Source organism: Stylophora pistillata, chromosome 2, assembly GCF_964205215.1.
Source record: "Stylophora pistillata chromosome 2, jaStyPist1.2, whole genome shotgun sequence".
NCBI classification, from domain to species: Eukaryota; Metazoa; Cnidaria; class Anthozoa; order Scleractinia; family Pocilloporidae; genus Stylophora; species Stylophora pistillata.
In genome coordinates, this window is record NC_142520.1 from 51,019,866 (window position 1) to 51,035,997 (window position 16,132).

Consider the following 16,132-nt stretch of genomic DNA (forward strand, 5'->3'; position numbering starts at 1 on the left):
TATGGTATAAACTCGTGCCAGTCTCCAATAGCGAGGTAAATTCAAAGATGGCGGAGAAGAGGGAGCATTGTGTACGGAACATTTCTTCCTTTCTGAGTCATACTGCAACGGAAATGGAAAGAATTCTGTCCCGTTTAAAGTGGAAAAAGGAAGATTTATTGAAGAAGGTCTGGATGGACTTTCCTTTTAGCCCGCCATCGTTACTTGTAATACATGGAGATATTATTGATTCAGTTTCTCCAGAGTTAAATGAAAACATCTTTTGCCATTATTGTTTTTTAATAACCCTTCAACTATGTTGTTACCTCCCTTTGGTCTACATCATCCGTATCCGGTACATGTTGTGCGAACGTGAAATGGCAGGTTTGTTCGCACTCAGTCCTAAAAATGTAATTTTAAGATAATTTTGTTATTCTCACGCAGCAAGCTTACTCACGCGTGCATCCCTTTCATTGGGAATCGCCGTGACGATCCTTAAAAATTTTGGAAAATCATGAACATTTTAAAATCGCATGAATTTAAATGTAATAATATGTTCAATCTTTTTGCTTGCAGAACTTAAAAGAAAAACCATTCTTGGATAAAAATATACAATATTGAAGCTTTGATTTTACAATCTTACTTATTAACAGTAAGATGAACCCTTTCACTCTCATAAGAGATCAAGACAGAATTTCTCCTTACAATATCAATAGGTGGTTTGCAACCAATCTCTAGAGACACAGGTAACAATGGTGAAAGGAACAAATGCTGGTGAATGAACAAAAGAACCTACTGAGATATCTATTGTTTAAGTCCACCAACATGGTGGCAATGACGTAATGTGCAAACCACCTACGCAATATCAAGCGGACAAGTGATAAGAATAAAGAAAATTATCAATTAGGGGTTTTAGTTCGTCCAGTATTAAATTTTCCAAACAAACTTCATAAATATTGTGAAATAGACAGTATGGAGAATTTCTAAGCAGATCCTCAGAGTGAAAGGGTTAATCTGATTTTTTATGTACAATTACATTGAGTTCATTCAAGAGAGTGAAACTGTACTCTCTTTTGTAAGGTCAACAGTTCCAAGTTGATACACTGTCCAATCAACTTCAGCCACAGAATACCAGCATCAAGACTTGATAAACACTTATCTGTTTGCCGGTACAAAACAAAGGGCATAATACCTCAGGTGCGTCTTACCACTGGAACTGTTTACCTCTGTATCCTTGGGTGGAAAGTAACTTTGTAGTCCAATGGGAAAGTTTTTCCAGTAAGATTTCTTTCCACTAGCAAACTGATGAGACCACTGGCAAATTCTCTTCCTTTGAATTGTCAGTGACCATAGATGCATCTGATATGAAGACTATAAATGATGTTTAGGTGACATGGATGATTCTAACTCACAATGTTTGCTAGTGGATATTTTTTTTTTTTCATTCACAGATTATCAAAATCACTTACATTTTGTGAGTTTAGGAGTGTTAATTTGGAACCCTGGTGTCATTATTATATCACTCAGTTAGCACATGTGCTATAATTGGTTAATTTAGCGGGCTGTATTAATCACTGTATGTCCCTCAACATTTAAAAGTCTGTTTTATTGGAAATCTTCCTCCTCTAGTTGAACCCAGATATAATAGATTCCTCGATCAGTACTGTACGTTACAGATCATAGAATTTATTAATTCAGATTTATGGGCTCTTTACTTCAGACTTGAGCCATAAATTACTACTAATAGGGCTCAATGCTGACTTTTCAACTTACTAGCCAGACTGGCCGATGAAAATCAAAAACCACTTGCCAAAACTGAATTTCTACAAGTCTGTCGCTAGTTGGCTACCGTTACTGTCCGGCCCCAAGTAAGCAGGAACTTAACTCACTACACAGACTTCGAACTCGGTTAGAGCAAGATAAAATTATTTGATTTATCCCTACCTTTCAAGTATTTTGACTTTGCATCTTTCCATTAGCTCTAAAGCATGAAAACGGAACCTTCGGGAAGGGGCACTGACAGCTTTACGTGAAAATTTGTACACCCAGAAGATTCATTTTTATTCTTTATTGACAGGATGTTTGTACAAGCCCTGAATTCTTCTACCAGACATGCAAGGCAGTGATACCAATTACCATAGGTATTTATTGTATATGACTGTTTATGCAAGGCGGTGATACCAATTATCAAAGATCGTTATTGTACATATTTCAGAAGTTCATTCATTCTGAGTTATTTATGGGGAGTAATTTTCCAAATGTGATTGAAAATCCCAAGCATCAGATAGCAGACACACCTCTGTGACATGGCCAAGATGGCGGACAAATGCAGCCGAGAAGTCTTGCTGGATAACAAAACTCGGTTAATCACAAAGGACGGTCATTGGTATCATTTTTTAACCCTTTACACCCTGACATCAGTCTGTATATTCTCCATACTGTTCTCTATACATTTCCTAAGGTGCTGACAAGGAGAATTTGCTTATCAATCAAGAGGTTCTTTTGTTAATGATCATTTGCTTTATTCTCATGACCTTACTGTTTGATTCAAGGCTGCTTCCATAAGGAGAAATTAGATGCTAATCTCTCCCAGAGGTTAAAGAGTTACTTGATTGTAAAGCATTGCTACAAAGTAACATTAATTTTTTCAGCAACACAGGTGTTTAATTGGACATTTTTTCTTATCATTACTTTTCTGCACTAGATGAAAAGCAGTATAGTTCTTTCAAGAACTGCAGTGAAAGGTACGAGCCAAAATTATGATTTGTTATGTTCATTTATGAATGTACACAGTTCCTGAAAATAGTAATATTAAAAATACCAGTACTCTGTTTATTCCCCTATGATATTTTATACATACTTTCTTCTTTCTCTATGAAAATATGTTTCTTTTTAGTGGAAAACTAGATACTGCAGAGCACACCAGGGTCTGCAACAAGGTATGGGAATAAAAATCATATTTTATCCACAATAAAGCTGTCTTCTTTTACCTTTTGACGCTATTCTTTTTGACAAAACTTTGTGTTTCAATCATTGAAAACAGTGCATGTATACATTGGGTCATGAAAGGTGACTGTAACTGCCAACAAGTCAGGTTTCAACGGGCACTTTTAACTTTATTTGCATTATGGTCGATCACAGGTGCTAAAGGAACAAATAATTACAAGTTGTTACAAATACAAGTTGAAAGAATAGAAAAATGTAAACAACCGAGGAAAAGCAATGGGACAAGGAAAGACACTAACAAATATTGTATGATTTGTGCACACAAAGAACAGAAAAAACTGAGAGCTGATCATAGTGAAGGAATTGATATTGATCTCTAGGACTCTGATACTCTAGTGATAAATTTTTACCAAGAAGCTTATACAAAATGAAATTGAACAAAGAAAAATTATACAAAAAAATCGAACACAAAATAAATCAACATGAGTGAAAGAATGTGAAAAACAATAAGAAAAATGCACATGCAAAAACACAAAAAAATGTAATTAGGAACACAAAAAGAAATCACTAAATGAGAATGCCACACTAACAGTGACATACACATACATGTATTATATGGGTACTGGTAATATCTGTCATTTTTAGGTGGAACCAACATGTTGTTCCATGGTGGCATCAAAAGAAGAAAGATCTGCACAAGACACTCACAATATTATTATTGGTGGCAGAACTTGTCACAATGATTCAGCAGTTGAGATAAGGTAGGGTGCAGGTTTGATCTGTCATATACGTACGTTCCATTTGTCTTTTGGACACAAAATAGCCATGGCATTGTGCAGAGGGGTGGGAGAGGCAGTGGATTAAGGAATAAAGCACCGCTGAACTACAAGGCGAGAGATTCAGTTGTGAGGCCTTGCAGGGTCATTGTGTCTTATTCCTGGGTGTGACACTTTGCTCTTACAGTGCTTCTCTCCACTCAGGCATTTAAAAGGGTACCAGTGAACTGTCAGAGAAGCCTGAATAATGGCAGGGGGCTGTGGTACCTGCCAAGGGTTATACAGAAGCAATACCCCTAGGTCCAGTTCTTTCAAGGGTGTGGTCAATGCTATCCAAGGGATAAATCACTACCCAACATATGAGTGATAGCAGAATGCACAATCACGGCTCAATACTAACTTTTCAACTTATTAGCTAGGTGGCTAGTGACAACTTAGATGTTACAACAATTTCAGTTTGTTGACTAGCCAAACTGGTTAGTTATATAATTATAGTTTATATCTGACCACTTGCAGCCCAGAGGCTGAGTTACGGGTGCAGTGTAAGGTTGAGAACAGACGTCAGCATATCAGGCGCCTCTGGCAGTCACTTCAGTCTATCGATCTCACATTCCCACCCATCCCACCCCAGGGGAGAACATCCATCACACAGTAATCTCGTGTGTGGGAAATTAACATCTCCTACCCCAACCCTGCAGGAGATGGGACCTCCATTTATTCGTCCCTATCCGAGGAGACTAGAATATCTAACCTTTTCTTGATGTTATAGAAAGGTAGCAAATTCTTCTCAATTATTTTAAGACCTTGAGTGTTGGTCCGGCCGGGGCTCGAACCCTCAACCTCCCGCGCAACAGTCCAGCGCTCTATCCATTGAGCTAACCAGGAGGCGGTTAGTGGAAATCAAAAACCACTAGCCAAAACTGAACTTCCACTAGTCCATAGCTAGTTGGCTTACCATTAGTGTTGAGATCTGACAAATGTTATCCACTTGATAGCAATTTATCCAGTGGGTAGCGTTATTCAACCTTTGAACAACAATGCCGTGGTCACTTCACATGTTATGGAAACTGGCCCAGGATAATTGGTAGGATGGGCCTTTTAGCTCATGATCCATACTTCTGTTTTTTTTTTTCTAACATGTAAATTGAATGCTGTGCTGAAGGTCAATAATGGCATGGCAAGTGATACCATCTTCTCACATGCAACTAGAACTTCATCTTCTCACACAAGAGAAAATGAAGACTTGGATCATTGGGAATTTGCCACAAGTCCAGTACTTGAGGTAAGCTTACAGAAAATGTACAGTTTAGCCAATGAGTATAAGGCTCAAATTAGCTGTTGCATGAGTGGTGGAGCAAGCGTGATTCCAGTCAGCAAGGAAAGCAAGCATGGGGGAGGTCTGCCAGGCTTTTGTCATAGATTAAGACTGGCTTTGCTTGCCCGCTTGAACCTCATGGTTTTTCCCTCTCACTGCAAAGCTAATGTGGGCATGCTCCAAGCTAGACAAAATGTTATCACAGGGGGTCCGTCTTATGGAAATACTGGAAAGTCTTGGAATTGAACTAAACCAATTTTTTAGACTAGAAAACTTTTGAAGTCTATGTACAAGTCATAAAGAGTTATTGAATAATACTGATCCCTAAGCAAGGATTTTTTCATCAAACAACAAAGTGAAGAATACTATGAATTAATGATCATTTGACCAATATTTTGAGACCCAAAGTCTCAATGACGGCCTATAGAAAACACAAAAAAAATGTTGAAGATCAGGGAAAATTATGGACCGTTATCAAATGAAACCTGCTTCATAAAAGGGTATGAATACGCTCAGTTGGCGAGTAACACCATTTGCCAGGTTCTCATATGTTGTGCATGTTGCAATGTACATTGTAATTAAATTATTTTTTGTTTGAAACAGTTCTGTTGAAGGTGCCAGTGACCGCTTGGTGGATTTTGTTTTGTCGTGCCTTCAAGAGAAGAAAGTTGCTCATCCCAGTGGAATGGAAGAGATGCTGAAAGATTTTCTGGGAGATGGTAAGGCTCTGTTGTTAGGTCTGCGGTTGTTTGTCAAACTTATCATTGTACTTGTATGTAACTATTGCTTTCTTCTTATCTCGCTTGGTGCTCATTTTAGAGACAAAGGGTTTTGTTTTGAACTTGTGGAAGTTTCTCGCTGTTTCAGTCACCGAGGAGAAAAACTCTGCCATCCACGTGAGTTTTCAGTTATGTCAATACATAACTCTAATTTCAGATATTTTGTTGTTTATTGAGGAAGAATCTCGTGTCTTACCTACTCGGTAGAATATCCTCTTATCAGAAACTTACCTCCTTTTTTCTCTTTAATTTCCTGTTAGTATCACATGGAAAACAAGACGCAATATTCGTCAGGTATGCCACTTTACCGTTCCTTCATTTAATGTGTTAATTACTTGTCACAAGCACCTGCAGCATTTGTGCGCATGCGTTATTCCTCTTTCATAATTATGGTGGATTTTTCAGTTCTTGATTTATCGTCAGAAACGTACTCCTTTCGTTTATTAATCGTTAACTGAGTGTATTTTTTTCCCCTCATAGCCAATAGCTTTAAAACAAAGACAGATGTTCCTGGCCACCCAGAACCTGTTGGAAGTTCCGCGAAAGAGATCTCTCTCCCGATGGAGCGGGTAATATTTGACCTCTCTCCCCAACAACGACTCACCGTCTATGAGCACGTGATACAGGTTTGTTACCGAGAAATAAAGAACTCATAGTCAGTAGGTTGCGATGTTGTTGTTATCTTCTTGGCCAAGTTACTTTCCTCCCATAACGCCTCTCTACACCCAGAATACTGTTCGGGGAACTTAACTTGAAAGATTACGCTTCATACCACAAATATCGGTATATGCATCAATATTCGGTAGTCACAATTGGTTACCAGGCTCCTAGGACTTGACTTCTGTTCTTTTTTTTTTCCCTAACAGGCTGCAAAAGCAAAACGAGAAACAGACAAAAAAGAGATGGATTTAGAAGAAGTTTCTGACTCGAATGAATCTAAAGGTAAGAAAAATGGTATGCTTAACGGAAAATGGTAAACTTCTAGCAAAATGCTTTTGATAAGTAATAATGAATCTCGCTTGTTTTCGAATGTGTCACGCTCGAGTTTATGTCACGCATTAATTTATGTCACGCTCTTTTTATGTAGGAACAGAAGGTGATCAACCGAAAACTCGTTTTGAAGTGTTGGCTGAACAGCGTGACTACAAACGTCGACGACAGAGCTACCGAGCAAAGAATGTACACATTACCAAAAGGAGTGCTGTTGAGGTATTACTCGCGCTGTCAAGTCTCGGGCCACCCACAAATCTGACCTAAGCCACCGCCCAAACGTTTAGAGCATCTGCATTCTAATTTCTTTGCAAGCTTGAAGCTTGAAATTACATTCTGACAGACAGACAGACAGACAGACAGACAGACGGACGGACGGACGGATGGATGCACGTACTCACGTACTGACAGACAGACGGACACACGAACACACATACAGAGGGACAGACAGACAAAAAAACCGGCAGACAGACGCATACTGCGGCTAAACTGCCTCTGCCTCGTCACACACCTAATTATCAAAACGTTGTCAAAGCTAAGCTGTCACTTGTGGCAAATTTCTAATAACTTGTTTTGGAGCCTTTAGATCAGTGATTTATGGTTTAATTTTGTCAGGTTGGCCCTCAGAGATTTGTATCTTAAATCTGTCAAAATCTGTCTTAGTGATGGGTGACGTAATGTTAAATGCACTCTATGTTGGTGCTAATATAGTGTATGTATATGAGAACGATCCTTCGCAGTAAAGCACTATTTGAGCAATAGTGAAAATCAGACCTGAAAAAAATTTCACGCCTGTACGGGACTCGAACCACTGACCTCTGCGATACTAGTGCAGCGTTCTACCAACTGAGCTAACAAGCCAACTGGGAGCAGGCCATCAAATTAATTCGATATAAACCCGTAGATGATAAATCAAACAACAACAAACATATGAAACATATGTATGAACTGCGGTTATGAAACGTATATGTGCACGATCCTTCGCAATAAAGCACTATTTGAGCAATAGTGAAAATCAGACCTGAAAAAAATTTAGTGTCTGTTCTCCGGTAATGCGTGACTGCTCGACCTATCCTTTGATAGATAATGCGTTATCTTATATCATCTGTTTCAAGCTAAGGTGTAAGCTAAGGTGAGGCGTGACACCTCAAGCTGTCAGTTCATAGATAGAGCGTGACCTTGTGCCTTCTTTATGAGAAAGTGTCTGAGTCAAGGTATTACGGGATACCCCATGCCGTCATTTTGTAAGTAATCCTTAATCTTACGTCCTGTCATCAGGTAATGCGTGACCTTATCGAGACACAAATGCACGTCTTAGAAATGCAGTACAAAGAGGAACACGGCATCTCTGGTATTAATTCTGATGAAGGAGACGTATCTAAAGAGGGGCGGGAAAATAAAGCCGACCTCAAAGATGGTACGAGACGAGAGACTAGAGACGATGAAGAGACTCGACGAATGGAACGAGACAGAAGGCAACACAGCGGGGGGAATAAACGGGTGCGGTACTACGACGAAAGAGACTCAGATACCAAGAGGTCGAGGAGATAATAATGAACAAATGAACCCTTTTTGAGATTAACAAATGAGGACGTATTTGTGACTATTTAAATAAAATTGGCTAGCTACGCATGCAAGGGATATTTTTTTGGTTGGATGGGCCACTTCGACATCTCTTTTTCCAAAATCTTGGTACAAGAGTACAAGACTCGAAGTAATTTCCCAGTTGGCGCCAGTCAATTTGTCGGATCAGACCCATTTTTGCTTGGAAACAAACCGATTTGGGCTGGACAAATATGCACTGCGTCACTCTTTATGCCATGTTAATGCACGCATTCAAGTATTACCTAGCTCAATGTATACACTCAGTTAAATATCAGTACTTTCAATATTTCGCAAGCTGACAAATTTTGGACATTAGTATCCGATTTCAGACATGACTGTCCGATTTTAGACACTCATTTAGTGTCTGATTTAAGACACTATTGTCCGATTTAGGATGCTACTTTCCGGTTTTACACACTTGTGTCCGATTTTGGGCAATAGTATCCGATGTTGGACACTAGTGTCCGATTTCAGACACTAGCGCCCGATTTTAGGCTTTATTGTCTGATTTAAGACACTAGTTTCCGATTTTAGACACTTGTGCCCGATTTTAGACACTAGTGACCGATCTCAGCCACTAGTGTCCAATTTTAGACATGAGTGTCCGATTTCGGTCACTGGTGTCTCTTTTTTGGACACTAGTGTTCAAAATCGAACACTAGCGTCTTTAATCGGACACTGGAGTCTCAAGTCGGTGTCTAGTGTCCGATTTTAAACAATCTGGTAGTATCGTCTTTCCCTCTTCTTCGTCAATAACGTCAATAAAATAATTAAAACCAGAACTTCGCTTGCAAGTTAATTCTTGTTTGTACGCGTATACACGACCGGTCAAAAGCTTGTTTTGTTTTGTTTTTTTATAATGTCGACATTTCGCCTCGATTTTTGTACCGTGGAGATCTGTAGTCAAACTGAAGGAACCCACGAAATGTGAGCGTAATTCAAACAGAAGGGGGTTGGATGTAATACCAAGTAAAATTTTGCAAGGATGTGGAAGAACGAAGAAGATTGAAACGTATTTCATCTTTTAAATGTAACATACGTAGAATAGACCTTGTTTCTAAATTGACTGATAGTAAATGTGAAAACTGCCTTTTATGTAAGACTTAGGTTAGATTTTAAATTGTACATATATATTGTTTTATTTTTAAATTTCTTAAATTTTTAGGTAGTATTTAGTGTCCCCAGTTAGTGGTTGTATAACTGCTATTTTAGATTTGACACATAAATAAAGGTTGTTGTTGTTGTTGTTGTTGTTGTCAAATGACCCGGCAACAACTTGAACTATATTTGCTGAATCTTCTCAATACATAAGCTGGAACAAGCTTGATCATGTGACTTCTTCCTATGGGTCCACGTTCACGTCTTCCGCCGTCCAGCGGCTATATTTCTTATAATCCCTTACTTAGGTTCGTCGCATTGAATACATTCGGCAGTTTTCTCACTAGATGTCTCTACTTGTATTGTACTGTGCTGTATGTCGAATTCTTGACTGCAGATTCGCGACGCTTCTTCCAGAGCTGCTTGTGAACTACAACTATCATCTGAACAGAAATAAAACCGTCGAGTACAGGTTAATTATTATAATTAACCACGTTAATTTGCTCTTAGAATAAGACTACGTTACTTTTATTTTCGTTATTCAGATCCACCTGCAGAAGTTTAATATAGACTGAGAAGGATCGATAAACAAACATATACAGACAGATAGGGAAGATCAACAAAGAAAACAGATAAACGTAACGTAATATAAAGACAGAGCCGCGTTCAGAGGGACTTGAACATAAGACAGATACACATAAGACAAATACACACACAGATCTGACAGACGAATAGGCAGCTGTATGCTGGAATGAAGGGACAGACCAGCTGGTCAGAAAGACAGACAAACAGCAGGGGCGGATCCAGGAATTTTTGATTGGGGGGGTCCAAACTTTGGTTCAGGAAGGACTGCTGGACCGAGGCAAATTACTTCTCCCCCACACCCCCTCCCACCAGTCGCAGTTGCACGTTATATTCCTTGGCCGCTTACCGTTTACTTGGATTCATTTAAAAAATCAGCCAGTTAAAAAGTGATATACGATCCTGTCCATGTAATAATTTCAGTCTCAAATTTGTAAGCGTCAGGTCTGATGGGGGGGTCCGGACCCCCGGACCCTCCCCCTGGATCCGCCACTAAACAAGTGGAAAGAAAGACAGACAGACAGGTGCGTAGACAGACGAACGGACAGACAGACAGACAAACAGACAGACACACAGACACACAGACATGCAGACAGACAGACATACAGACAGACAGACAGACAGACAAACATACAGACAGACAGACACAGACAGACATACTAACAGACAGACAGACATACAGACAGACATACAGACATACAGACAGACAGACATACAGACAGACAGACATACAGACAGACAGACACACAGACAGACAGACAGACACACAGACAGACAGACATACAGACAGACAGACACATACAGACAGACATACAGACAGACAGACAGACACACAGACAGACATACAGACAGACAGACATACAGACAGACAGACACACAGACAGACAGACATACAGACAGACAGACATACAGACAGACACATACAGACAGACAGACATACAGACAGACAGACAGACAGACAGACAGACAGAAAGTCAGACACACACACTGAGACCAGACTGACTGAGAATAACACACCAACAAATAATTTTGGTTTTATGAACTGAGTTGATAAAGAAATATAACTTGACCACCGTAGAGAGTTTCAGAGCTGACGTTTCGAGCGTTAGCCCTTCGTCAGAGCTAATAACGAAGGGCTAACCGGCCGGCTCGAAATTTCACCTTTGGAGCTCTTAACGTTGACCAATTTATATTATCTACTCAGTTGGTAAAAACCAAAATTACCTTGTTATGCTCCCCCACCGACGCAGCACCACGGTTTCCGTCTTTAGAAACTTACTCCCTTTTCCTAAACAAATGGTTCACTCAAAGCAGGCACAGAACAGAAGGGCGGACGGAAAGATGATTTCAACCAAGAGGCGGCTAAACCAGACTGTAAAACCAGGATGGAAGGCAAATTTCCTTAAAACTTACCTATGACAAGATGAACTGCTATAGCTGTCGTTCCCACTGTTAGAGACCACACGTGAAGATCGTGAACAGCTAATACTCCCGGGATGTCTAGGAGACTTTCTTTTAAAGTGTTGAAATTCAACCCTTTGGGAACTCCTACACAATAAAAACGGACAAACACGTATCTGTATGTTGTCGTTAAAAAAAATATTATTTAAGATTGTCTGGTCAGTCGAAACACCAAAAACAAACACTAAGACAATATCGAGATCCTTCGGAAAGGTTCTCTTAAACATTCTGCAACTGGACTCTCAAACTGTGCATTGACTCCGGACAAGATTATCAGACAAAGAATGTCACCAGGTCGCACACGAAAACAACAAAAGTTATAACGTAATTGTCTTTGTTACTACAAGTTCTTGTACACCTTCCACGCAGTTTTTTTGTATCAAAGTCTTTTCGACAGGTGTCGGTTCTAAGAATTAAGATTTAGCGGAGTCATGATTCATGATGATTATGCTTAATCTTAATCTTATGCTTATGCTTGTTTTTATTTGCTTTTTTTTCCCTTTGTAAACAGGTGGTAATTTACTCACCCTCCATGAGCACAATTAATGCATCTTTCAAAATAGCTAATGTGGTTCCTAAAACTATCAGAGAGAATATAAATGTGCATATCGGATCTGCGATTGCCCACGATGGCTGAAAAAGAGTGAAGCATATAAGATTAGCTTTACTATCAGATATAATACAGACAACCTGGCGAGGTTTCTTAAATCGGCGTTTCACAGATTAAAAGTATGAAAAACTTCTCTCTTAGTGGACTCGTTACCAGTCTCTTGCTATTTGTTACGATGGAAAGTTGAATATTAGGAGGTTTGTTGGAAAACGTCAGCCCCTTCCGCAATCTCCTTCATACTCGTCGCTCTCCGGAACAAAAACGTTTCCGGGATAGAGTTAACGAGCGCTATAATGACTTCGTGAGCGGGAAGAAGGGATTTAAATTTATGCTTGCTCTCGCGCGCTCAACTTTGGGCGAGCGAGGGCGAGCGAGCTGGAGTCGATCCATAGTTTCTTGAGATCAAGCGACAAGAGTAACGGGAGAAAGTCAATGTCCACCATGGCCCACAGTGAGTGGAAATGAGTAGCTTTATGTGGATACGTGAAAACACGCGCGACAACTCAATCTTCAACCAAAACCATACCTTAAACCATATGAGAAGAGCTGCAATAAACACGCCTATGCTTTGTAAGAAGTCGCCCAGGACGTGAATGAACGCCGCCCGCACATTCACGTTTTCTTCTTCTTCTAGAATAATGAAACTGGATGGTGAGGCTTGGGATTGCGATTTTCTTTTGCCTTTCTTCTTTTTAGGATTGGATCCGTGGCTGTGACCATGACCTTTCTGGTGAAGTATGATACCTAATCTGGTTCACAAATAATTTTAAAGATATGAGCTGGGAACATGCTACATTTGAGGGTTGGTTTTCTGTTGTTGTTGTTGTTGTTGTTGTTGTTGTGGGCCATAATTTGCACTTGTATCGCAACATTAGGAATATATAGGCCTAAATGGGCTACCAGTATCCATGGTAACGTATCATGACGTCACGATCACGAAAGGCGAGAGAAAGTCATGTAACGATTGACTTTCGTTTGGACTCAAATGTAGAGCAGACATATCTTTTTTAAGCATAAGCAAGGTACTGAATTTTAAAAAAAAGTTCATTTAAAAAAAAGTTCAACTTGAACACCAATAGATTTGCAAAATTAGATGTATCTCCAAAAGATAATATATTATTAACTTATGTTCACTTGAATACACTTTGCCTTCAAGTTAATCAGCAAAATTGTGAAGATATTTTATTGGCAAAATGACTTACAGGACGTTTATAATGAGGCCCGCTGACGCAGTGAGTAACATCACTTGAGCATCTATTTCATATTGTTTCGTGAGGATTCTCTGAACTGCTAGGTAAACTAAGACCCCGGTTAATACCCAGATGAACAGAACGGATATCACTGCACCCATCACCTCTGAAAAGAGACGTGAAAAGCCAGCTTTCAAATATATAAACAATAGCCTTCATCTGGCGTGAAAATATTCTCTTATATTATTTGTACGTGAACATTATCTGTTCCCACATACGAATAGTTTTTCGTGAACTAAGCTCGCTGAAAACTTTTGGCTACAAGCTAGAATAAATTAATAGCACACCAGTAGCTGTTTTAATTCTCTTTTGTTTGCATTCACATGCAGAACATTTCTCAAACCTTAGCAGACGCATGTATAGTACTCTTACCTGCGCGCTGCCAGCCAAAAGAGAGCGTCGTAGTGGCGGGCTTGGTAGCCACCCACAGAGCCAACAACGAGATCATGAAACCCGCAAAATCCGACAGCAAGTGGGCTGCGTCCGTCATAATAGCGAGACTGTTGGAAAAATAACCCCCTAAGAAATCAAACAGGAAATTTAATTATGTTTTACTCAGAAATTACTCTGATGCACTTGAGTAACATCAAGAGATCTAGCCTATATCACCAGACTTTCCTTTACAAGTTTTTTAAGGCAGTGTAGCTGCAAAAGTACGGTAACATTTTTCCAGGACTCTTTAATCTTGATTTTGAAGAAGGAGATATTTATTTTAGAGAGAAATTTGTCAAGGATGAAGTTTGTTATATCATCGAAGAGCACTCGTCTCGAGGGGTCTTGAAAAAAGCAATAGCTACCCACCTAATCTATGTGGTATACGATTTTTTCTTTGACAACTCAAGCTCACTTGTCGCGGAATGTAGATGTGCATGTTTGACTTTAGCGTGAAAATTGGTGATTTTTACTCAGTTGATAAATTAGTGTTCACATATATTTCATCTCGTAGAAAACAAATCAGTCGGAGAAGTGAATTTTGGATCTGTAAAACTGGTATTCTGAAAAGGAAGAAATATTCGAACAACATTCATTAATCATCGAGAGCTTTTGCGAAGCCGACCATAACCATGAGATTTTGTGTAAATGCTCTAACAAGCACTTAAAATTCAGAGTTTGTTTCCTGTTAGAACACTGTATTTTTCTGTGTTCATGTGTTCCGATCGGGCTCTATTTATCAAATCATCAGTCAAGTGTCACACAATAATTCATAAAAAGCTCTATTGCAATGAAATGAATTGTTAGAGCGAGCAAGATCAAATATTCAAGATTTGCTTTAGTCTTTCTAGTGTATGACAGTTGCCTCCCACAACTTGAAGGCATCGTTTTAAAACGATGCATGGCGATCAATTTTGCAGGGATCGGTTTAGAAAAAAAAACGTGTTGTGTTGTGGTCTTTAAAGAGAACATATGTAAACATGGTTATGAACTGAAGTAAACATATTCTCTAATTCTGGCGGCATTTACGTACCAAAGACGTAAATGTACTGAGTTAATGAGAATACTTACCTACAAATTCCACAGTCATAAAAAACAAGCAAAGAACACTAGCGATCCTCAGTCTTCTTGTAGCCCCTTCTTTGGCCTTCTTCATTTTTGATCGCCTTGAAAAACAATTAAGATCAGGGATGAACTCGCAGAGATAAAACCTGCTCTGGCACCTGCTGTTTACGTTCGTAACTGACAATCAAGTGAAGTACACAGCATGTTGGGATCTTAATCCATCGGTGTTTTTAGTGAACTGACAAATTCTTGTGAAATAAGCCGAAGAAACAAGTGTGTATACAAACTGGTTGGGTTTGATTAAAAAGCTTGTCGAAGTTATGTCGAATAGCTTTTGGCGAATTTCATGCGCTTACGATAAATATATATATTACTCACCAGACAAGAGGTCCGTATTGGGAAAAACTGTGCCCGAGGTCTTGGATACCACCCGAAGACGTAGGCCGAAGGCGATACTCGAGATAGAGGGCGCAGTTTTTCCTAATACGAACAAACCTAGAATGGTGTCTTTTTCAGTGGGCTTAATTTTTTTCTTGCGCGCTTTCTAATTGACAGGTGTCGGATCGTGACAGTTACTTATAGGAAAATGTTTTAATATTTGCTTGGAAGCCTTTTGAATAACCCTTATCAGTGCGCAGATATTAATAAAAACCGTTTAAGTGAAGCCTCCGAGGCCTCTCGAGGCCGTAAGTAACGCAACTTAAAACTGAAGGCTTCAGTTTTAAATTGCGTTACTTACGGCCTCGAACGGTATCCAAGACCTAGGGCACAGTTTTTCTCAATAAGGACCTCCCAGCTGGTAAATAACATATATAATCACCAATTAATGCATCAGGATCTTCGAAAGAGTAGAGAGCGGAAAACATTTCGGGCAAGAATTTTCTGCAACTCAGACCGCCAACATATTGCCGGGGTTGCACATTTTTTCTTAGGGTACAGTTACCTCAATGTTTTTTTTTTTTTTTTTTTTTTTTTCAAATATCCGTTTAACTGTTTAACCAAGAAGATTCTTCTTGGATTTTTCAAATTTAATCACGAAAATATTTCAGTTAACTTTTTTAAATTAACTGCTCATCTCATATAGATGAAGGACTGAAATCAGAAAGGAAATCGAAGATAAACCCTTCCCTTCCCTCAAAGTATTCAGCAACACAGCTGTCACGATTCCAGACCGCCTCGGAGTTTCCCAGATGGGAAAGCATGGGTACGAGAAACGAAGATCTCATATGTCATGGTGAGGCTCC

General features: G+C 39.4%; 2 protein-coding genes across 4 annotated transcripts; one reads left to right on the forward strand and one right to left on the reverse strand.

Moving 5' to 3' along the window:
* The first annotated feature begins 12 nt into the window (after window positions 1-12).
* On the forward strand, window positions 13-9,636 carry LOC111328670 (uncharacterized). Its single transcript, XM_022933147.2, has 14 exons — window positions 13-167; window positions 1,060-1,176; window positions 2,057-2,120; window positions 2,684-2,723; window positions 2,876-2,918; window positions 3,571-3,686; window positions 4,864-4,983; window positions 5,620-5,735; window positions 5,836-5,912; window positions 6,056-6,089; window positions 6,276-6,421; window positions 6,662-6,737; window positions 6,883-7,004; window positions 8,064-9,636. The coding sequence occupies exons 1-14, from the start codon at window positions 48-50 to the stop codon at window positions 8,334-8,336; spliced, it is 1,464 nt and encodes a 487-aa protein (XP_022788882.2). The 5' UTR covers window positions 13-47; the 3' UTR covers window positions 8,337-9,636.
* On the reverse strand, window positions 9,464-16,039 carry LOC111328671 (proton-coupled zinc antiporter SLC30A2). Of its 3 annotated transcripts, none has more exons than XM_022933150.2 (7): window positions 14,895-16,039; window positions 13,764-13,891; window positions 13,344-13,497; window positions 12,668-12,890; window positions 12,059-12,164; window positions 11,484-11,618; window positions 9,464-9,931 (listed from the first exon to the last, which is right to left on the reverse strand). In XM_022933150.2, the coding sequence occupies exons 2-7, from the start codon at window positions 13,879-13,881 to the stop codon at window positions 9,789-9,791; spliced, it is 879 nt and encodes a 292-aa protein (XP_022788885.1). In that variant the 5' UTR covers window positions 13,882-13,891; window positions 14,895-16,039; the 3' UTR covers window positions 9,464-9,788. The 3 variants fall into 3 exon arrangements, with proteins under 3 accessions (XP_022788885.1, XP_088604490.1, XP_088604491.1); XM_088748364.1 differs by having other exon boundaries at window positions 13,764-13,910; XM_088748365.1 differs by lacking the exon at window positions 14,895-16,039 and adding an exon at window positions 14,193-14,806 and having other exon boundaries at window positions 13,764-13,910.
* Window positions 16,040-16,132: the final 93 nt, after the last annotated feature.

Bases quoted from the DNA above. Each gene is read 5' to 3' on its own strand.
- LOC111328670 (XM_022933147.2), top strand. From the start codon at position 48: ATGGCGGAGAAGAGGGAGCATTGTGTACGGAACATTTCTTCCTTTCTG. The intron at 168-1,059 runs GTCTGGATGGAC...CTCTTTTGTAAG, and splicing joins AGGAAGATTTATTGAAGAAG to GTCAACAGTTCCAAGTTGAT. The intron at 4,984-5,619 runs GTAAGCTTACAG...TGTTTGAAACAG, and splicing joins CCACAAGTCCAGTACTTGAG to TTCTGTTGAAGGTGCCAGTG.
- LOC111328671 (XM_088748364.1), bottom strand. From the start codon at position 14,979: ATGAAGAAGGCCAAAGAAGGGGCTACAAGAAGACTGAGGATCGCTAGT. The intron at 13,911-14,894 runs GTAAGTATTCTC...TTGATTTCTTAG, and splicing joins TATGACTGTGGAATTTGTAG to GGGGTTATTTTTCCAACAGT. The intron at 9,932-11,483 runs GTAAGTTTTAAG...ATTTCTGTTCAG, and splicing joins AGCAGTTCATCTTGTCATAG to ATGATAGTTGTAGTTCACAA.